The sequence below is a fragment of the Acanthopagrus latus genome, chromosome 4 (assembly GCF_904848185.1).
Source record: "Acanthopagrus latus isolate v.2019 chromosome 4, fAcaLat1.1, whole genome shotgun sequence".
Lineage (NCBI taxonomy): Eukaryota > Metazoa > Chordata > Actinopteri > Spariformes > Sparidae > Acanthopagrus > Acanthopagrus latus.
The window spans coordinates 27,952,452-27,970,585 of NC_051042.1; the positions used below are offsets into that span (position 1 = coordinate 27,952,452).

At 41.6% G+C, this 18,134-nt stretch overlaps 1 protein-coding gene across 4 annotated transcripts in view; it reads left to right on the forward strand.

Moving 5' to 3' along the window:
- The window catches only part of LOC119018734 (transmembrane protein 266-like), a 52,601-nt gene extending 34,741 nt beyond the window's left edge, over window positions 1-17,860 (forward strand). For 3 of the 4 annotated variants that reach the window (XM_037096624.1, XM_037096625.1, XM_037096627.1), the window contains 9 exons: window positions 392-546; window positions 2,024-2,097; window positions 4,297-4,353; window positions 4,841-4,979; window positions 9,373-9,488; window positions 10,734-10,929; window positions 13,214-13,300; window positions 15,420-15,482; window positions 16,172-17,860. In XM_037096624.1, coding sequence (XP_036952519.1) covers window positions 392-546; window positions 2,024-2,097; window positions 4,297-4,353; window positions 4,841-4,979; window positions 9,373-9,488; window positions 10,734-10,929; window positions 13,214-13,300; window positions 15,420-15,482; window positions 16,172-16,812 — 1,528 coding nt within the window. In that variant the 3' untranslated portion in view covers window positions 16,813-17,860. The remainder of the gene's footprint in view (window positions 1-391; window positions 547-2,023; window positions 2,098-4,296; window positions 4,354-4,840; window positions 4,980-9,372; window positions 9,489-10,733; window positions 10,930-13,213; window positions 13,301-15,419; window positions 15,483-16,171) is intronic. The other variant, XM_037096626.1, reaches the window with a different exon arrangement.
- Window positions 17,861-18,134: the final 274 nt, after the last annotated feature.

Here is an 18,134-nt window from a genome sequence, read left to right on the forward strand (position 1 = left end):
TTTAAGTTTCACATGTCTGTATGTTTTTGTTTAAAGGCAAAACACTGAATGATTTTATTTGAGGATGTCAAGGATGGACCATCTTTCAGTGTGTAGGATTTAATTGGCTCTGTTAGCAGATATGGAATACAATGTTCATTATAATGTTTTGTGTAGTGTATAATCACCTGATACTGAGAATCATTTTTGTTTTCGTTGCCTTAGAATGAGCTTTTCTATCTACAGAGTGAGCAGGTCCTCCATGTTGCACCACCATGCCTCTACAGTAGCCCAGAATGGACAAACCAAACACTGGCTCTGTCTATCAGGGCTGTCAAGCAATGTCACTATACTGAAACTGATCTGCCTGATATTCAAGAATCCCTATTTTTTTTATGTTTGCTCTCTTCAGGTCCAACTGGCTGAAGCCCTGCTGTGGCCGTCGAGTGGCCCTGTGGCAGGTCTGTCTGCTCAGCGCCGGCTTCAACTGTATCCTGGTGGCCTGTGTCATCCTGGTGGTGCTCTTCCTGTCCTTGGAGCTGCTCATAGACACCAAACTCCTACAATGTAAATACTGAGCACAGCTGCTGATTTGTGTGTTTTTCTCCTAATTTAACCTTTATTTATTTATTTCATCAAGAGGAAGGTTTGCTGAGCATGCACATTCACCTAACAAACACCTGGGAGGCATCTGGTGCAACACGCACCGACAGCTCCAGTGGAGCAGCGGAGACAGAAATGTGTCCTTGAGCATCCACCCGCTGCATCTTTACTGCCTCCACTGGTGCTGTCTACCTGTCGACAGGGTCAGATTAAGAGACTTTTGCTATTTTGCTCTTGTGCCCGTGATGAAGACACCATGTTTAGAGGCGTGGTCCACATGATGAATGTAAAAAAAAGAATGCATACTAGTGAAAAGGTCCTGTTTCAAATCTCAGTTGTGTTTCTAAGGGTAGTTTGTTATATATCCCCTTGTGCAAACCCAAACTAACTATACTGAACCCCACTGAACCACTCCTGATGAGCGGGTCGGCACCTTCCATGTCAGCCTCTGCCATCTGTGTATGAATGTGTGTGTGTGAATGGGTGAATGTAAAGTTCAGTAAAGCAATCTGAGTGGTCAGCAGGCTGGAAAAACACTGAATGAATGATTTAAAAAAGTAATGCTGCTTTAATAAAATTACTCCAATTCAGATGAAAAATATTCAGCTTTTTGCATTTTTTTTACTGCATTTATTCTGCAAACATTGTTATATATTAAACCCATTTTCTAACCCTTTTGGCAAAAGCCCTCTAAAAAACAAGCAGTGTCTTTAACAAACAATGAGATGCTTTATAGTCCATTTCCACACTCACATCCAACATTCTCACATCCGGTCGTATATAACCACTCTCTCATCACCTTCATCCTGGGCAGTCCTGCCAGTCACAGACGAGCGGGCGGTGCTGGTGATGGTAAATGGTCGTGATGGAGAGTGATGGAGAAAGGTGATAATGAACCGAGTCTCTTGTCAACGGCAGCCGGCACCGGCCCCATCGATTACTGGCCAGCGTCCAGCTCTGATGATACCTGGGTCTCGTTGCAGGGACTGCAGGATTCGAGTCACTTCCGATCTGTTGTAATCTACTGCTTTGTCCGCTGCCAGTCCCGCAAGACAAATAGCGGAGTAGGCAATAAGGCGGGAGTGAGTGACAGAATGTGTGGAGAGATTAGTGGCATACATGGGTTTAGTGCTGTGGATTAATGGATGAAAAAAAGGAAAAAAAGCTGGTGGACAGAAGGCCAAGGAGAAAAAACCAGTATGGTGAATGTTCATAATTAATTTAGGCAGTGTTAGACCTTCCTCCAGACGTGAAGACTTGTATTTGCACTGAATGGCACAAGATACAAACTAGAACACACAAAAGAATTTAGACAACTGTTTTTGTTTTTTTTTTTTTATCTTTATCTCTCAACTGATCTCATCTCACAATAAGACCTGCTTCTACCGTTCCTCACGTGCTCGTCTTGGTTAACATTCACTCCGGTCTCTTCTCTCAACAGTTTCCAATGCTTTCCAATTCGCCAGCATTATCCACTGGATCAGCCTTATCATCCTGTCGCTCTTCTTTTCAGAGGTAAGATGTGTTTATTGTTGTCCATAAAAACTTACCTCTGGTATCACCGCTGATAAAAAATCTTTCTGCCTATCCACAGTCACAGGAGTGCTTCATGGGTACAACAAATCTGATCAGACTTTTACTTGTATTTAGGTTTTTGTTTTCCGTTTAGTTTCAGTTGGGTTTGTTTGTTTGAGTTTAATTTTTATTATTTAAAAATATTGAGTTAAATCTTATTTTCTAGGCATCATATTCAGGGACAAGTTTTAAGAGGTTCAGGATAAGTCTTACAATACAAACACAACACACTGTGAAGACATCTGACTCACAGCCATGATGCCCAAATCTAAAGTCAAGTTTTTATCATTAAGAAGGAGACTTACTGTTTTTTTCAAATTTTCCTTTTGCTCATTTGGGTTCTTACACATAAATGGGCCATAAAAACAATAAAAGCCAAAGTCCACTTCAATGGAAGCTTTTTTTTCCCTCCACAGAAAACACTGAAGGCTAAAGCGCCTGAAAAAACTTATCAGTAGTCTCGTAGTCCTGACATCATACTATGTCATTCATATCTAGTGGCTAGTTTGGCATGTTAGAATAAGCTTAGTACACCTGCTCTGCCAAGCTGGCTCAAGCATGTGTGAACTGACCAATCAGAGCAGAGAGAGCATTCAGGAGTGCAGGGCCTTATAACAGGAGCTAAAACAGAACATTTCAGACAGAGGGTAAATAAAGTGCTACAGAAATGGAAAGTATGAGAAATTATGAGTATGAGTATTTTTTTATTCATGAAGCATGTAAGCCTAATCTAGTAGTAACCCAAAATAAAATTATAGACCTAGAATTAGCACAACATGTCCGCTTTAAGTGATTTCTTCACACCTGGTTTGAATTTTTGTTTTGGTTAAATCATAATAACCTCGACTCTGTCACGTTACATTTCTTTTTAATTCATAATTGAATTACGACAAACTGAACTTTCTAGATTATATCCTGTCTGCAGCAATGCAAACCCAGGTACAGGCCTGAGGGAACTAGAGTACGTGGCTACTGTGTAATTTCAATCATTGTCTCATTACGTTTTAGCTTCAGCTCCAGAAATGCTACCTTGAGGCTGGATGGCCTGTAAAAAAAAAAATAAATAAATAAAATAAAATAAAAAAATCAATCGTTTGAACCATAATTGTGATTAGTCTTAATAAAATTTGAGCCATTGTTTGATAAAATAATGTCTTATCATCACTTGCGGTGAGGTGAAAAACAAAATGGAGAGGGGAGGATTTGGCCCAAAGGCCTCCACTCCAGTGCAAACCAATTACCCTGACAGCCTCAGCCCCAATGCCCTAAACCAAACATTAATTACCAGTGAGCCAGCAGGAGCAATAATTAAAGCTGAGCTTAATGAGCAGTGGGGATGGGGTTACAGTGATACGATCCATCCAAACACCTCGCCCACTGACATCACAGAGGAGGCGTCATCTGGGAATGGTGTTAGATAGATGGAGCATATGAGCAGCCACTCCCTCTGCACCAATCCGAAAACAGGATTCCAACATGCGGGGCGGAGTTCCGGCGCTTCTCACTTGACACCAGCACTGTTGTCCAACATGCGCTCTGGATGATGGATTAGCAGGACCGCTCGTACATGACACCTCAGCGCTAATTGGAGTGTTAATCAATGGCCCCGCTTCAACAAAGCCTCCCACACAACCGAAGGCATTTACAGAGCACAATGTGGAATTTGATAGGTGATCGGATTACAAGTGTTGTCCTTTTGTAGGTCAAAGATCAGGGGAAAAAAAATCTCCTTATAGCCTCATCAACGAGCTATAAGTGCTGTTAAAGGAATTCTTTTCTGTCTTTTTGTGCTGCAAATTAGTTTCTCTGCGTGCATTTACTACTTTGCAGGTGGAATATATTTTACACTAATCAAATACATTTATTCTTTTTATTGTGGACTACTTTGAGGGTGTCTAGCCTCTTATAATCCTAGCTTAGTTATTATTCTATTTGAAAAAAAAAAGATATTTGAGGGAGAAAACAGGCCTTTTCTCAGTTTTTTATTCTGTTCACACATCTTCACGAAGGTTGTTGGATGTGATGACAACTCAAAAGACTAAGAATATCACAAGAGCTTTTGATATGTATTAGCATACCCCTTCACCTTTCTATTTTAACGCTTTCATTCATCTCTCTCTGTCTGTCTGTCTGTCGTAGACTGTCTTCAGAATTGTTGTGCTCGGGATCTGGGACTACATCGAGAACAAAGTTGAGGTTAGTGCCGGTGCTGTGTGTTTGTTGGCAGATTTTGATGACCAGTGTCAGATACAATTTTCAATTTAGCCACCTGTTCTAATATTATACATCTGTATTTTATTTTTTGTCCCACGAGTTCACCCTAAATAGTTCAACATTTTGGGAAATACACTCATTCGCGTTCTTGCTCGAGTTAGATGAAAGGTTTGATACCACTCACAGCTCTGTAAGTTAACTCTGAGGCTGCAGCAGTATGATTGTTTAGCTTAGCTTAGCATAGATTCTTGTGGCATTGTAAGCTAACAAAATGTAACTTTCAGTGGCTCTATATTTACCATTCAGGCCTTCATGTGGTTCTAACCTTCTCGTTTAACTCTATATGAGAAAGCAAATGAAAAAATCATAATACAACATTTCCCTTTTGTGCATGCACAAATGAATTAACTTTCCATGTAATCCTATTGGAAACAACAACAATTTCACATATTTGATTTGGATTTTCCAGGTGTTTGACGGTGCTGTCATCGTGCTGTCCCTGGCCCCCATGGTGGCCTCCACGGTGGCCAATGGGCCCAGCAGCCCCTGGGATGCCATCAGCCTCATCATCACTCTACGCATCTGGAGGGTCAAGAGGATCATCGATGGTGAGGCGGGCCAAAAAAACCTCCATCAAAGTTGTCTTGTCTGCATGTGAGACCGATGCATTCTGTGGAGCGACTCCAGGAAATACTCAGTCTTTGTTAACTCAAAGGGCTACACGGATGCATAAAGATCAGCTTGCCTTGAAAGAGCCAAACGACCCCATTCTCTCCATGATTATACAAATTATTTACTATTCAGAGCAATATAGCTATTGATCATCCTTCATGGTAAATTGCTGCCACTCTGCTACTCTAACTTCTATTGATTGTAAGGGCCTGGTTAAGTAGATTCAGAGAGGCCATAATGAATATAGTGGTTGTTGTCCCCTATGCTAATGCTGACTGGTTCGATATCTGTGCGGAGGTCACCCTCACCACGGGCCTCTGACTGCATACACAATCAGCTGCGGGGAGACAGTGGACGACAAAAGGGTCGTGTCTCCACGGAGCAAGTTTTACTTGGGGGAAATGCATTAATTTGCTTTCTAGAGGTGGATTGTGACGGAGCTAGCTTACATTGAAAAAAGAAAGAAGAAGAAAGAGGAAGAAAAATTCAACAGTGTCTGCAAGTTACGTCTTATGAAACAAGAGGGTTTGTGCTACAGTAACTGTTTGTATGGAGCTTTTCATCTAACACATCTAACTAAGCATTTCTCTGCAGATTTTAAACTATTCCTTTATATCTCAACTCAAAAATGATCTTTCGTTATGTCTCATGTATTGATTATCAATGGGGGACACATCCATTTCAAAGAGATGGTTATTTTATTATTATTTAACCAGTGCAGAGCCCATTCAAAACATGCTGTTCAGCACAGATTAGTGTTTACAGGTCCAGTTTTCAGCCTCCTCAACTGTCGATAATAACAGATAACACTGAACACGTTTGACATTTGGGTTTTCAAAATCTGGATGATTTTGTGGTACTTTCCAAGCTGGACCATGACAACCGAGGACAGCGTAAACCTTGTGTCCCTCGAGGCTAATGTCACCAGAAACTTAATATCTCACCTCCAGTTTTCACTGAAGAATAGAAAACCCACACCGACTGCGTCTCTCGACTCATTCAGACTTGTTAAACCCTTCTCACTGAACTGTGTTACTACGGGAACTTGTTGCACCACATTGATCTCATTCTCAGCATTTTGTTTACATCTGCTTCCCCATGAGACCGGGTGAGAGGAATCACTCGAGGTGGTACATTCCTCCCTCCAGCTCAATGGCTTTATCATTAGTGTGTGATTTGCCATTATTGTGAACGTCGCTGTAAGCCCAGCTTCAGTCTGCATAGCCATGAAGCCACAACTCTGCAGCCACGCCCCTTCTGCTTGCTGTTTATTCAAAATGTATTAATATTGACTGTGTTGTGTGTCCAAATCGCACTAAATTCGACACTGGGTGCTCCCTTACACATCTGTGTAAGAGAGATTCCTTACTTCATAGTTAGATGAAAAAAAATCTGGTTTCCAAGTAGTTATTTTCCTTTTGCTTTCTATTTTTGTATATACAGGAAGTTTCTTCATAGAAATGTCTGTCCTGGGGCTGGTTTTAGTCTGTATTCTTAGTCATGCATGAGCACATTGTCTTAAAGGATCTTAATCTATTGGACTAAGAGGACACGTCATATCAGCATGACTAATAATTTCAGGAATCGATACATTACAGCTTCCAACATCATTGATTTACTCCGGTGTACCTCGTTCAGCAGGAGGAGCGTGTTCGCTGCCTATTAACATGCAGCTGCAGTGTTGCTTTCCAGGGAATGAAGTGATGATTGTCCCGCCGCACACCTCGACCTGTTGGGTTTGATATTTGTGAGTGATTGAGTTTCTTTGCTAGGCGGGTGGCAAAACACCACAGAGGATAAAAAAAAAAAAAAAATCACACTCAAACCAATAAATGTACAGCTGAGGGACCGGCTCGGTTATTGTAGGAGATAGATTGAGCCTCTCGCAGAATTATCTTGATGTATAATAGTGGCAACGTTTCTGTCAGTCAGATGGGAAATACAGAAGTGTGTACTGCAGCAGAATTTCTAAAAGGACAAGAAAAGATGAACGATGGAAAATATCAACCTCTGGAAAACAGGGGATTGAAAAGAAAATTGTCTCAAAGATGAAACAGTTTTTTTCTTTTGAGCAGCGGAAGACTTGACTCCAGGTGAGAGTGCGGCAGGGCCTTGTGTGAGCCTCTGTGGGGAAGATGTGGGATCAGTGGTGGTGTGAATTACACTGTTATGCAGCAGCTGTCTCACCACACATACACACACACACACACACACACTCACAAACAAGCACACACGCTTGTAAACACATACTGATACAGTGCTATATACAGGAGCACACATGTATTATAAGTGCCAAAAAATCAACCTGTAATCGAGCTTTTCACGCCTGTTCGGACCCCTTCTGATGCCCCCACTTCTTCAAAATGTGTGTGTGTGCGCCAGCGTGACTATAAATAGACACAAGGAAGCATGTGGCGTTGGCTGTGTGCTGAGGCGAAGGCTCATCATTCTCCTCTCAGTGTTTTTGACAAAGCCAGCAGTTCAGATCCACCATCACACCACCAACCACAACAGAAAATATTGGAACGAGACGAGTATAATTACTGACGGCGCTTCACCTCTTTATTCTGGCCATAGCAACAGTTTCCATCAGGATACACAGTATGTGTGATATCATGTGGCTGGCTTACAAATGTGATCACAGAGAGGCGTGAGGTGCTGACTGTCTGCCACCTGTGATGACAACAGGTATCCAAATTTACCCCTCGCCGTCCTTTTTTTAGGTTCTACTTCCCATCCGGCTCCAGTAAAGTGTGTCATGTATAAATAAAATGCTCAGGCAGATTGTGAGAGGTGAACGTGCTGATTGATCTGCCCCGCTGATATTTTGACGCACTCATTATACCTTCTTATACCTCACCAGGAAAAATATGAATGGTAATAAAAAAAAAAAAAGAGTAAACAAGCAATCAGCTATGAGTCAAGAACAACTTCTGGTGAGTGATGATGAGAGTCGAGGTCACAGGGAAGAAACGAGCGTGATTCAAGTCCAGCCAAAGTGTGCTGGCAACACTTCAGTGCAACGCTGCAGAAGGAAGAAGGTCATGTGAGACACACCACTCGTACATTACTGAAGGGTGTGGACGTCGTCATCTGGCAGCGAGAAAATGAAAATCAGATGACCACGTGACCACCACGATTATACAACCAGGAAGAGAATACTGTGTCAAAATGTTATCACTGATCAAGGCTTGTCATTTTCGGTTTTCACTGATGTGCTAAAGTTAGATTAAACTTATTTTCTTTGTATTTTACAGTAGCTCACATACATCCAAAGGTTACTGTGTACTGCTCCAAGAGGATGCTGTTACTTTGCCATTACTTTACTTGCAAGTGAATTAGCTGTCCCCATCACAAGGACAGTTCAGACATGCTTCTGACTAATTAGAAATAAAATAAGAAACTGGGATTCCCTGCAAATTAGCTGCTATTTTTGCAGCCAAAAATGAAAATTCAGTCATTATCGACTCACCCTCATGCTGATGGAAAGTCAGTTGAAGATTTATAGTCCACAAAAACATTTTTGGTGCTTCACAGCAAAACAGCGCTGCAGTATTCTCCTAAACAACGAAAATAGGTTATTTGTAACATGCAAAAAACAAAACAAACAAACAAACAAAAAAATACAACAGAAAAAACCCAATAAAAACTTGTCTTTCCACGGCATGAGGTCAAGTTGTTAATGAATGATATTCTTTGATTTTTAGGTGAACGTGTCCTCTAAAGTAACTAAAACAACAATAAAGTGTTCACATGTTGATATAAAAAAAGTTCACATTTTTTTCCCTAAAATATCAAATTATCAATATCAGCACACAATAAAATTCTCACTTTTTAAAAATGTTTTTTGAAACATCAGTGACTCCACCATTGTTTCATTATCTAAAGACTATCAAAGGACTGTGACCATCATCTATCCAGATGTTTTAAACCCCAGATGTCGCCTTTTTGGATGATTTGATGAAACTTTGTGACACCTTCGAGTCAGCATGAAAGAAGATCCCTGTGGAACACTTTCAGCACCTTGCTACCTTCAGTACTGGTATAGGATTACTGGTGGTAACCAGTAATTAATGAGGTCTGCATATGTGATGACAGACATATATGGAGCAAAGGAATAATGGTGCACCAGCACTGACCTTTGACCTCAATGTGCTCAATGTCTATTAACATAATGACCTTAACCAGCTGTCTTACCTAAAAAAAACTTTTTCTCTTGATGCCTCCTCAACAATCGTTTTCAAACCATTTATTACATTTCATGATCTAAACAATTATTGTCATGTTTGTTTTAAAACTCTTCTCTACTCTCTTCTCCCCCCATGAAAGCCTATGTGCTACAAGTCAAAGTGGAGATGGAGCTGGAGATCCAGCAGTGTGAGAAGACCAAGGCTGTGAGAGAGGAGCAGCTGGAGCGTCTCACTCAGATCTGCCAGGAACAAGCTGTGAGTACCAACCCACCTCAGATTTAACCGCAATATCCCCCCCATACGTGTCCATAAAATTAGCTCGGAAGATAACAGAAATAGAGATCGATAAGCTTCTCTGCTCAAAACGTCGGTACGATCGCAAGAGTTGAATACAGGCTTCTTGCACAAAACACAACAAACTGTCCACAGCATCAGTTCTGTGCGATGGTCGACACTACAAGACATTTGCAGCCACAGTTTAACCGAGAGACTGGGTGCATCGTACTCAAAGAATAGAGAGTGAGAAGAATGCAACTTATTAAACCGGCTTTTACATACGTCACCCTGTATAGGCTTATATTTTGTGCCAATAGTAACAACCATCACCCACTGCTTTATCCAGTCTTTGAAACAGGTTGCACGTCTCCATATTACACTTGTGGCCATGTGAGAAACAGTCATTTCATGTGCCACCAGAGGAGGGCAGCAATACCTCACAAACAGGGCCGGTCAGAGCTCCCACTGCGATGAGCTCATACAGGAAAATGCAGACTACAATAAATATTGATCAAGATTTAACCCTCAACTGACCAGCTTAGATTGAAATCTGACACCGGACATAAAGTATATAATAAATCACTGAATAGATTATCGTCAAGGGAATGATTTCTTTTCCGGTCTCTGTTTTAATGATCACTTTAGGTAACATCTTATACAAAGAATTCATATATAGCCTCTGTCAAAATGTTATTTAAAGGTATATTCTGAATATAGGTTACTATACGTATCCCATGCTTGTTTATCTGTAAAAGTAGTTGCCGCAATGTGTTTTCATTATTTTGAATTAACTTCCTTTGAAGAAACTCCTGCGATGTTTTCTTGTTGATGAACAAGATCCTCAAGGCCAAAAACCCTGAAATAAATACAGACAGAAATCACAGCTGTACATCAGTGAAGCGCACTAGTTCCAAAGTGCCCGGTACATAATTAGATAATGCACTTGGATTAATGCTGAAAACAGTTCACCAGTAATTAATCTTGATGTCTTCAATATGTGCTGTCAGGTCTGGAGTAAATCTCAACCATTGATTTCAGAGCAGACCGTTTCAACGATTTGTACGGAGCGTCTTCTTTTTTTTTTCTTTTTTTTTTTGCTCTCTCTATGCTTACGTTGTGTATCTGGGAGGATTTCACTCCATCCTTCCTCGTTATCTCTTTTCCTCCTTTCTCTCCACATCCATTTCTGCTTTTCACTTCATGCACTCCGACTCACTCCTCCAGTTTGAGATCAGGCAGCTGAGGGCACATCTGGCCCAGCAGGACCTGGACCTGGCAGCAGAGCGTGAGGCAGCCATGCAGATTCACCACGTGTGGGGCAAACAGGGCCGGAGTTTTCAGGTTGTAGAGGGCTTGACTCCCGGGGAGTCTGACGACGAGGGCGGCCAGAGAAACCCCAGAGAGCCTCATGCCGCTGCAGGTGCAGTATGGTTTCTAAAGCAGACTTATAAGGGACAGGAGACAGGTTCCTAAACTCTAATGATGAAGCCACTCATTTCACAAAACTTCCTTGAGTCTTAAATATGGAAACCCTTAAGAAATAGAACTTTTCACATCTGAAAATCACAATTTGATGCTTTTGAAATTAAGAATAGTGACTGGGTTGTGTGTTAGTGTTTCCACATGTAAAAGTAACTGGACTTTTAAAAAATGTATGCAAAATAAAGCACACTCGCTGTACAGTAAAATCCATTACAATCCCTAATAAAAAAATCGGCTCCAATGTAATCTGAAGCGAGGTTAATAAAGTAGCTTCTAGGAATAGTAAAACTTGATTCCCAAACTGAAACGGATGCATCTGAGACAAAAGCCTGATGCATTTAAACTATAGCTTGTCTGAACACACACCATGCCAGGTGCAGTGTTTGCTTGAGAAAGCAGCATGACAAACCAGGGGAGAGGTGCAGCATCAAGTATGTACATAATCGTGTGGAACAAAAAGTCTCTAACGGTGTAACATCAGGTGAACTGGGTGCCAGAGCAGTGTACAGTTAATCTGGAGCAGTAGCCCTGGAGCATCTTCGAGGCCAGCCTCTCAGCCCCCGCACGCTCACACACAACACCCATCTGACCGCAGGCGCTCTGGGATCAATACGAGGGCAAAAAAGCTTTTAGGATCGAGTGAATCCTGGAGAAAACAAGCATGTTCTCCGACACTACGTCAGCTCGCATGGGCTTCTGTCGTGCCCCAACTGTCTCTCTTACCCCCCCACCCCCCTTGGCGAGGCCGGCCTAGCCAGCCCAGACCACTCGGGCCATTTCAGGTACAGAGTGCTCTGTGGATTGGGCCTTGTTAGGAGAGAGTGGGCTCCTGTCAACATCTGTTCCCCTTCACCTGCATACCACAATAGGGCACCAGGAGGCTCCATGGCGGCCGCAGTATTACCCCAAGGGCATAGTGGGAAATCTGGCTCTCCGAAACAAGTGGGGCTTTTTACAGAAACATGGACACTGGGATGCACGCTTAGGCCACAGGGCTCAAGTCAAGTCAGGACGACTCACAATCAAGTCAGCTGAACACTGCACACGCGGCTTCCCTCACACTCACCTGCAGAGTGCCATCAAACTATCAAAAAGTCTTCATAAGAATGAATTACCCCAATGAAAATAAGTAAGTTATCAGATAACACACTTGGATTAAAACTGAAAACAGTTCAGTAGTTATTCATCTTGATGTCTTCAATATGTGCTGTCAGGCCGGGAGTAAATCTCCACATCGATTTCAGAGCAGACCGTGTCAATGATTTTAAGGAGCTTTTTTTCTTCTTCTTGTTACGCTGTGTATCTGGGATGATTTCACGACATCCTTCCTTATAATCTCTCTTCTCTCCTTCTCTCCCTTCCCTCCAAATACATTTCTGCTCTTCTAGCCGGAGGAGTTTACTTAAAGACGATTGTAGTGACAAAGCAGGCGGTACAGGATGGCAACAAAAGAATGAAGGCCTTGCAACGCATATTTGCTGGAAAGAAACATATTGGCTCCATGGAGCACTGAGCTGAGTGCACAGACTGCCAACATGCTGATGTTAAGCTTTTATAATCTTTAACATATTCACCATCTTAATTTAATGCAGACCGTGGGCCAAAATCAGCCCTTTAACAACCTTACTCTGGCACTTTGATCAGTTTGTCAGCGGGCTAATTGACCCGTTCATTAGTTTTGACTCCTGTCAACCCCCACAAAAACTCTTATTTCATCAAAAAGTTTTAACCCAGGCTGTTTAAACAGAGGGAATTTATGAGAATCAAACTAACCTCCCCAATTTAAGATTAGAAAGGTGCATTGGTCTTTTTATTTTCAATTGTAAAATGTCCTCAAAGAAGAAGAGGGAAAAAAGGGGCATTGTTTATGACATTATGATTCCGAGCTTTTCTGGTCAGACATAGGGAATGTAAAATTCGGGCTCCTCAGCACTTTTTCAAATCGGGCCCTTCTAAAAAAGTATAGTTGAATGGGCCTGATTTAGTGTGTCAGCATGCTGATGCTTGATAAGCAGCACCAGGCACAAACTACACCAGAGGCTGACTGTCTCTGGTGGTGTGGTAGCACCACATGTTTCACCTGAACCTACGCTGGCTGCTAAAACACACTAAAGATTTGAAAGGTCGTCACCAGAGCCAATGTTTGATTTGTCTGTAAATGTGGTGTATCTGATGTCGCAGTGTTAGTGTTCCCGAACCTAAAATAATTCATTTTGTCACAGGAGCATCATCTCAATGTCCACATCTGGAGCAACCAGTTGTTGCTGAACAGATGAAGTACAGGATTCTCACTCAGAAGACCTGCATATGTATCCTGTTTGGAACATTATACTGTATTATTTTAAGTTCACTTTTTCTTTTTCTTTTTATCAGTATCTGTTTGGTTAGATTTAGGTTTAGGACAATTAAATGCAATAAATCCTTTCACAACTTGAAAGCTATGACATTATAAGCATGTGATTGGTTAGTTATGATGGCCTTGTGAGTGACATTAATAATAAACATGGCAATTAAAACATCTTGCTTGCAGATAGAAAAGGCTCATTCTAAGATAACAAAAACACTGATAAAAACATAATGAACATCCATTTTCATTTTGCATATATTACATTATAACTGGACCATTAAACCAAAGTGCTGGACAAGATTTTAACTCAATGATGATACAATATGGAGTCATCCTAAGAGTAGAAATATCTGACATATCTGAGTATTGCTGCTAACATGGATAAAAAGCCTATATGGCCAGTATAGGACATGAGGGAAAAAAGAGGAGATATACATCTTCTAAATTATGCTCTACAATCAAAGTTTATTTCTTTTTAACCGAAATAGTAATGGCCTGTTCACTTTGTTTATCTGTATTATTGTGACATTAGCTGCAGTGGTTGCAAACCTTCCTGGGTCGACTTTCATACCTCTCCACTTGTGGTATGGAACTCGTACTTCACCCGTCAAAATAACAGTTTAGATTTGAACTAAAAGGACCTCAGCGTGTCACCTCTCTTCTCCCACCGACAGCTGACAGCCTGGTAAAGTCGACTGTCACAGACAGATGAGGGGAGTCTTTTATGTATGCGCAGCCCATTCTTTTTTCCTTAAGACTCATGCGTTATTAATTGCGGGGTGATTGTCTCAGTCTTGTTTTAGTGAGTGCAATGCTTCCTCTCCAGGGGTGGCTCAGGGATTAATATTTTAGACTGAAAAATAAATGAAATTACCCATCAGAGCCTGCAGCCTGTCCCGGGGGACAGGGGCTAGCACTCAGGGTACTCTGGGTTCGCACTCAGCCAGCGGACAGTGAGCTGAAGGCCAATCAAGCGGACAGAAGAGCATAGCAGATCTCGGCCATTCACCAGGCACGCTGAGGCCCGCTAGACTGGAGGGATCTGCGCCTGAACAAAGAGATCCCACTCTCTCTCTCCCCCCCATTTCTCTCGTCCCTGAAACCAACCCCACCCTGTCCCCGTCCCAGTTTATTTCTGGTGCACCAGGGTGCAGCTAATGCACAGCGTGGCAGTGCGTGATCCTGACCACTCGCCAATAAAAGCACCTGTGGCCTGGGGCAGAAGTCCTCTCCGTCAATATTGTGTTGTAAACATGAGAGATAGTTTTAATCTGGACTCATTTGCCATGTTAACACTGAAGGGGACCAAAATGTTTACGGACAAAAAGGTGTGAAACAATTCACTGCCTCACGGTGTACCGGTAGTACATGAGTCACCCTATAGTAAACTGTAATTGACAGGACACTTCCTGATGTCTAGTTACAGTTCATGGTGCATTCTGTATTAATACCATAACAATTTTAGAAAAAATAATAACACGAATTTAAGTCCAAATGTTAAATTAATTACTTTTGTATTTTGTTTATGCATAATACAACATTTCTCTGAAAGACAATGCAGTCCAAAACTAATGAGAATAAATATTATTAAGAGTGACAACATGCATATCAGACACTATTCATATTCATACGGAGTACATCACAGAGATTAGATAGCAGAGCACATGTAAAAGGAAATTAATGTGTGGATGCATTTTTGGACAAGACTCCCCCCCCCTTCAAGTTCTGATGCAGCAGCGTAGTTCATAATCAGATAATGAGCAAATAGAAGAGGAACTTAGAGGTTTTTATGATGTTTAAAAAATTATTGTCTGCATGAAAGCTTTTATCTTGTCATATAATTTGACTGGACTCCAAATTGGATGCAGTCAGACGTTTATTCAAGAGCAGAAAGAGTAGAAGGTACAAAAGGCATCCATGTTTAGATTTATGGTCATTTTGCCATGTAACAGAATAATTTAATGCTTACTTTAGTTTAAATAGTTGATTTTTAAACACCCACTATGAGAGCAAATGTAGGTGTTGCAACTTTTTTTCTTTTCTGAAATATTAAATTTATTCTTCCTTTATTTGGAACTCAGATCCAGTTGTACGTGATGACATGAACAACTACATCAGCCAATACTACAGTGAGGCAAGCAGTGGTGAGTGTCAGTGAATGCTGAACTTATTATAAACACGGTGCACAGATAAGAACTCAACTGAACTCTTATCACATACATGCAGAAATTTCCACTACATGACTGTATGTTTAAATACGTAATTACTATTTATTTATATCCATTTATTATTTTTGTGAAAAAAAGTGTTGACAATAATTTTGATGCCCATTGTTTTATCCTGTTTTCTTGTCACTACTTTTATCTCATTTTCTGCACAATGCAGCTCAGGGAGATGCCTCACTATTCTGTTGTTTTGCGCAGTGACAATAAAGATTTGTGTCTTGAAACATGTGAATGCATTTCGGAAAAGCAGTTTAAACTCTTAGTTACAGGTCCAACGTCCAAGGTTTGCTCATAGATTTGGCGGTAAAGAAAAACCTCTGAAGAGGCAGATTTTTGTTGCAGTCCTACATAGAATCTGAGGAGAGCTGGAGAGCTGATATTTGATGTATATTTTCAAAATGTAAAGTCAAAACTATATACAGTTTTGTAATTACAACAACCTTTGTATCATGTTAGTTAACACAATCTATTGTCATACTGAGCCAAAATTAGAAAATCTGTTTTAAACTTTTTCTACAGGGCTGACATAAAGCAAACTGGTTTTGCGAAGTGATCTGTTTTATCTGTGTTGTCCAACCATCTCTAAAATATATATAATGTCTTTCAAGATGCTGGAGCTTCTGGCTTAGGTGCCCGGATCATCACTACGGCAGCCATTGACGTTCACCTCCCCACCAGTACAAACCCCATCCAGTCGAACCCGATGCTGGCCATGGAGCGGGTGGGCAGCGCCGTGAGTGATGCCTCGACCAGCATATCACGGTCCAGTGGCAGCCTGACGGCCCGTCCTCACAGCCTGAGTAGCCACACCCCGGGTTCATCCATGACAGACTGCAGCAGCAGCACAGCTCAGGACCTCAGTCTGAGCTACAGCTCCCATCGCTGCTGCCCTCCATCCTTCTCAGGCCAGGAGCCCTGCAGGGACCCCAGCATGGTGGTGCAGGAGCTACTCTCCTCCCTTTCTGAGGACTCCTGCCTTGCTCAAAAGGGCCTGGCGGTGGACCCTGTCAACCTTAAGCTTCCCAGCCCAACTGGCTCAGAAAAGGCCAGCCCTGAGCTGGACAACAGAATAAACATCTTCAACCGCAGGAACCAGGAGGAGAGGCGAGGCCGGGGCCGGGGTTGCGTGCTGCTGCAGACCAAGCCGCTGATCCACCTGCAGGGCAGCAGCACCGAGCCGTCCCTGGAGGAGAAGTACCGGCTCCTGGGACCGGCGGACACGCCTCTGGGTCACATGCCTGATACATAAGCTACATTTACACAGAAACAGAAGTCTCTTCTATTTTTACTGCCACCCTGTTCGGACGTTTGTCTGAACTCTTGTGGCAGGTCAGAGACCACACAAGACTTAGGATTTTACTGTCGCTGTGTAAATCCAATCTTAGCCAATTGAGAGCAAGCTTGAGCCTTAGCTTCCAGCTAACACTGATGCTCCTCAAATTGACATGTGCAGAAGTCAATAGTAGACAAATGACAACCAGAAGTCGTAGGCCCTTTGCCATATTGTCCAGCCTCCCCTTGTTCCTCCTTGATGGATTTTCAGAAATGCCCTGTTATAGCACAACAAAGACTGTAACATCCCGGTAAAAGGGGCGTCTAATGTGTTTCCCGACACATTCTTCATCAGGAATTCTCACTTTGAATAGGTCCTAAATGCACTGAACTTTACACGACTTAAAACCAGCAAGGGGCCATTCAAGCCTATACTGAACAAAAACTTTAACTTCTGAACAGTGTTGCAAACAAGACACTGTTCTCTGTTCTTGGAGGAGTGTTTTCTAATGCTTTTTTTGTTGGTTTTTTTTGTTTAGATGTTTCTTTTAATTTGTACGATCAAAACGTTGATCATGCTGTTCCTTGTTCAAACAGCCACAGGGTACGTAAGACTGGCTTTACTATACAAAACAGCCAATTTGGTTCTTTTTTTTTTTTTTTTTTTTTACCTTTGACCTTTCTGTCACCTATTTTGTTTGATTTGAAACCATGGACCATCAACGAAGTTTATTGAATAGTATTTTTTTTGTTTTACTTGTTGAAAAAAAAAAAAAAAAAAAACATTCGTAGGGTGTGTTTGTGTGGATGAAATTGAAAAAGGTAAGTTGAGTGGATTCTTCACATGAAACTAGATCGGAGTGCTTGTAGCATGAACCTTTAAAAAGATATGTGCCCTACATGGCAAGCAAATTCTTTGCACTTTAATGTTTACAGACACTTTTTTTGTAAACTTGATATGGAGGAAGTTATTGCCAAATGCAGGTGTTGTCATTTGAATGAAAATAGCAAAAATAAAAGTTAGTATTTCCTTAAGTGCTCAAGAGTCTTGTTAATCTGTCATACTGAAGAAACAGCGGCCGGTTAAAATGTGAAGAAAGGCGTCTCAATCACACCTAAATTAGAGAGACTTAAAGTGGGCTCTGATCATCTACACACTGAACTGTACAGAGTTATTTCATTAGCAGCATCTCTGTATGTGCATATGATTTGGAAAAAACCTGAATAATTTAAGGTTATTAACATTGGAGGACCTGTCACAACAACTGCTAATTGGTCGAGTCGTTGTAAGTGTGTCAT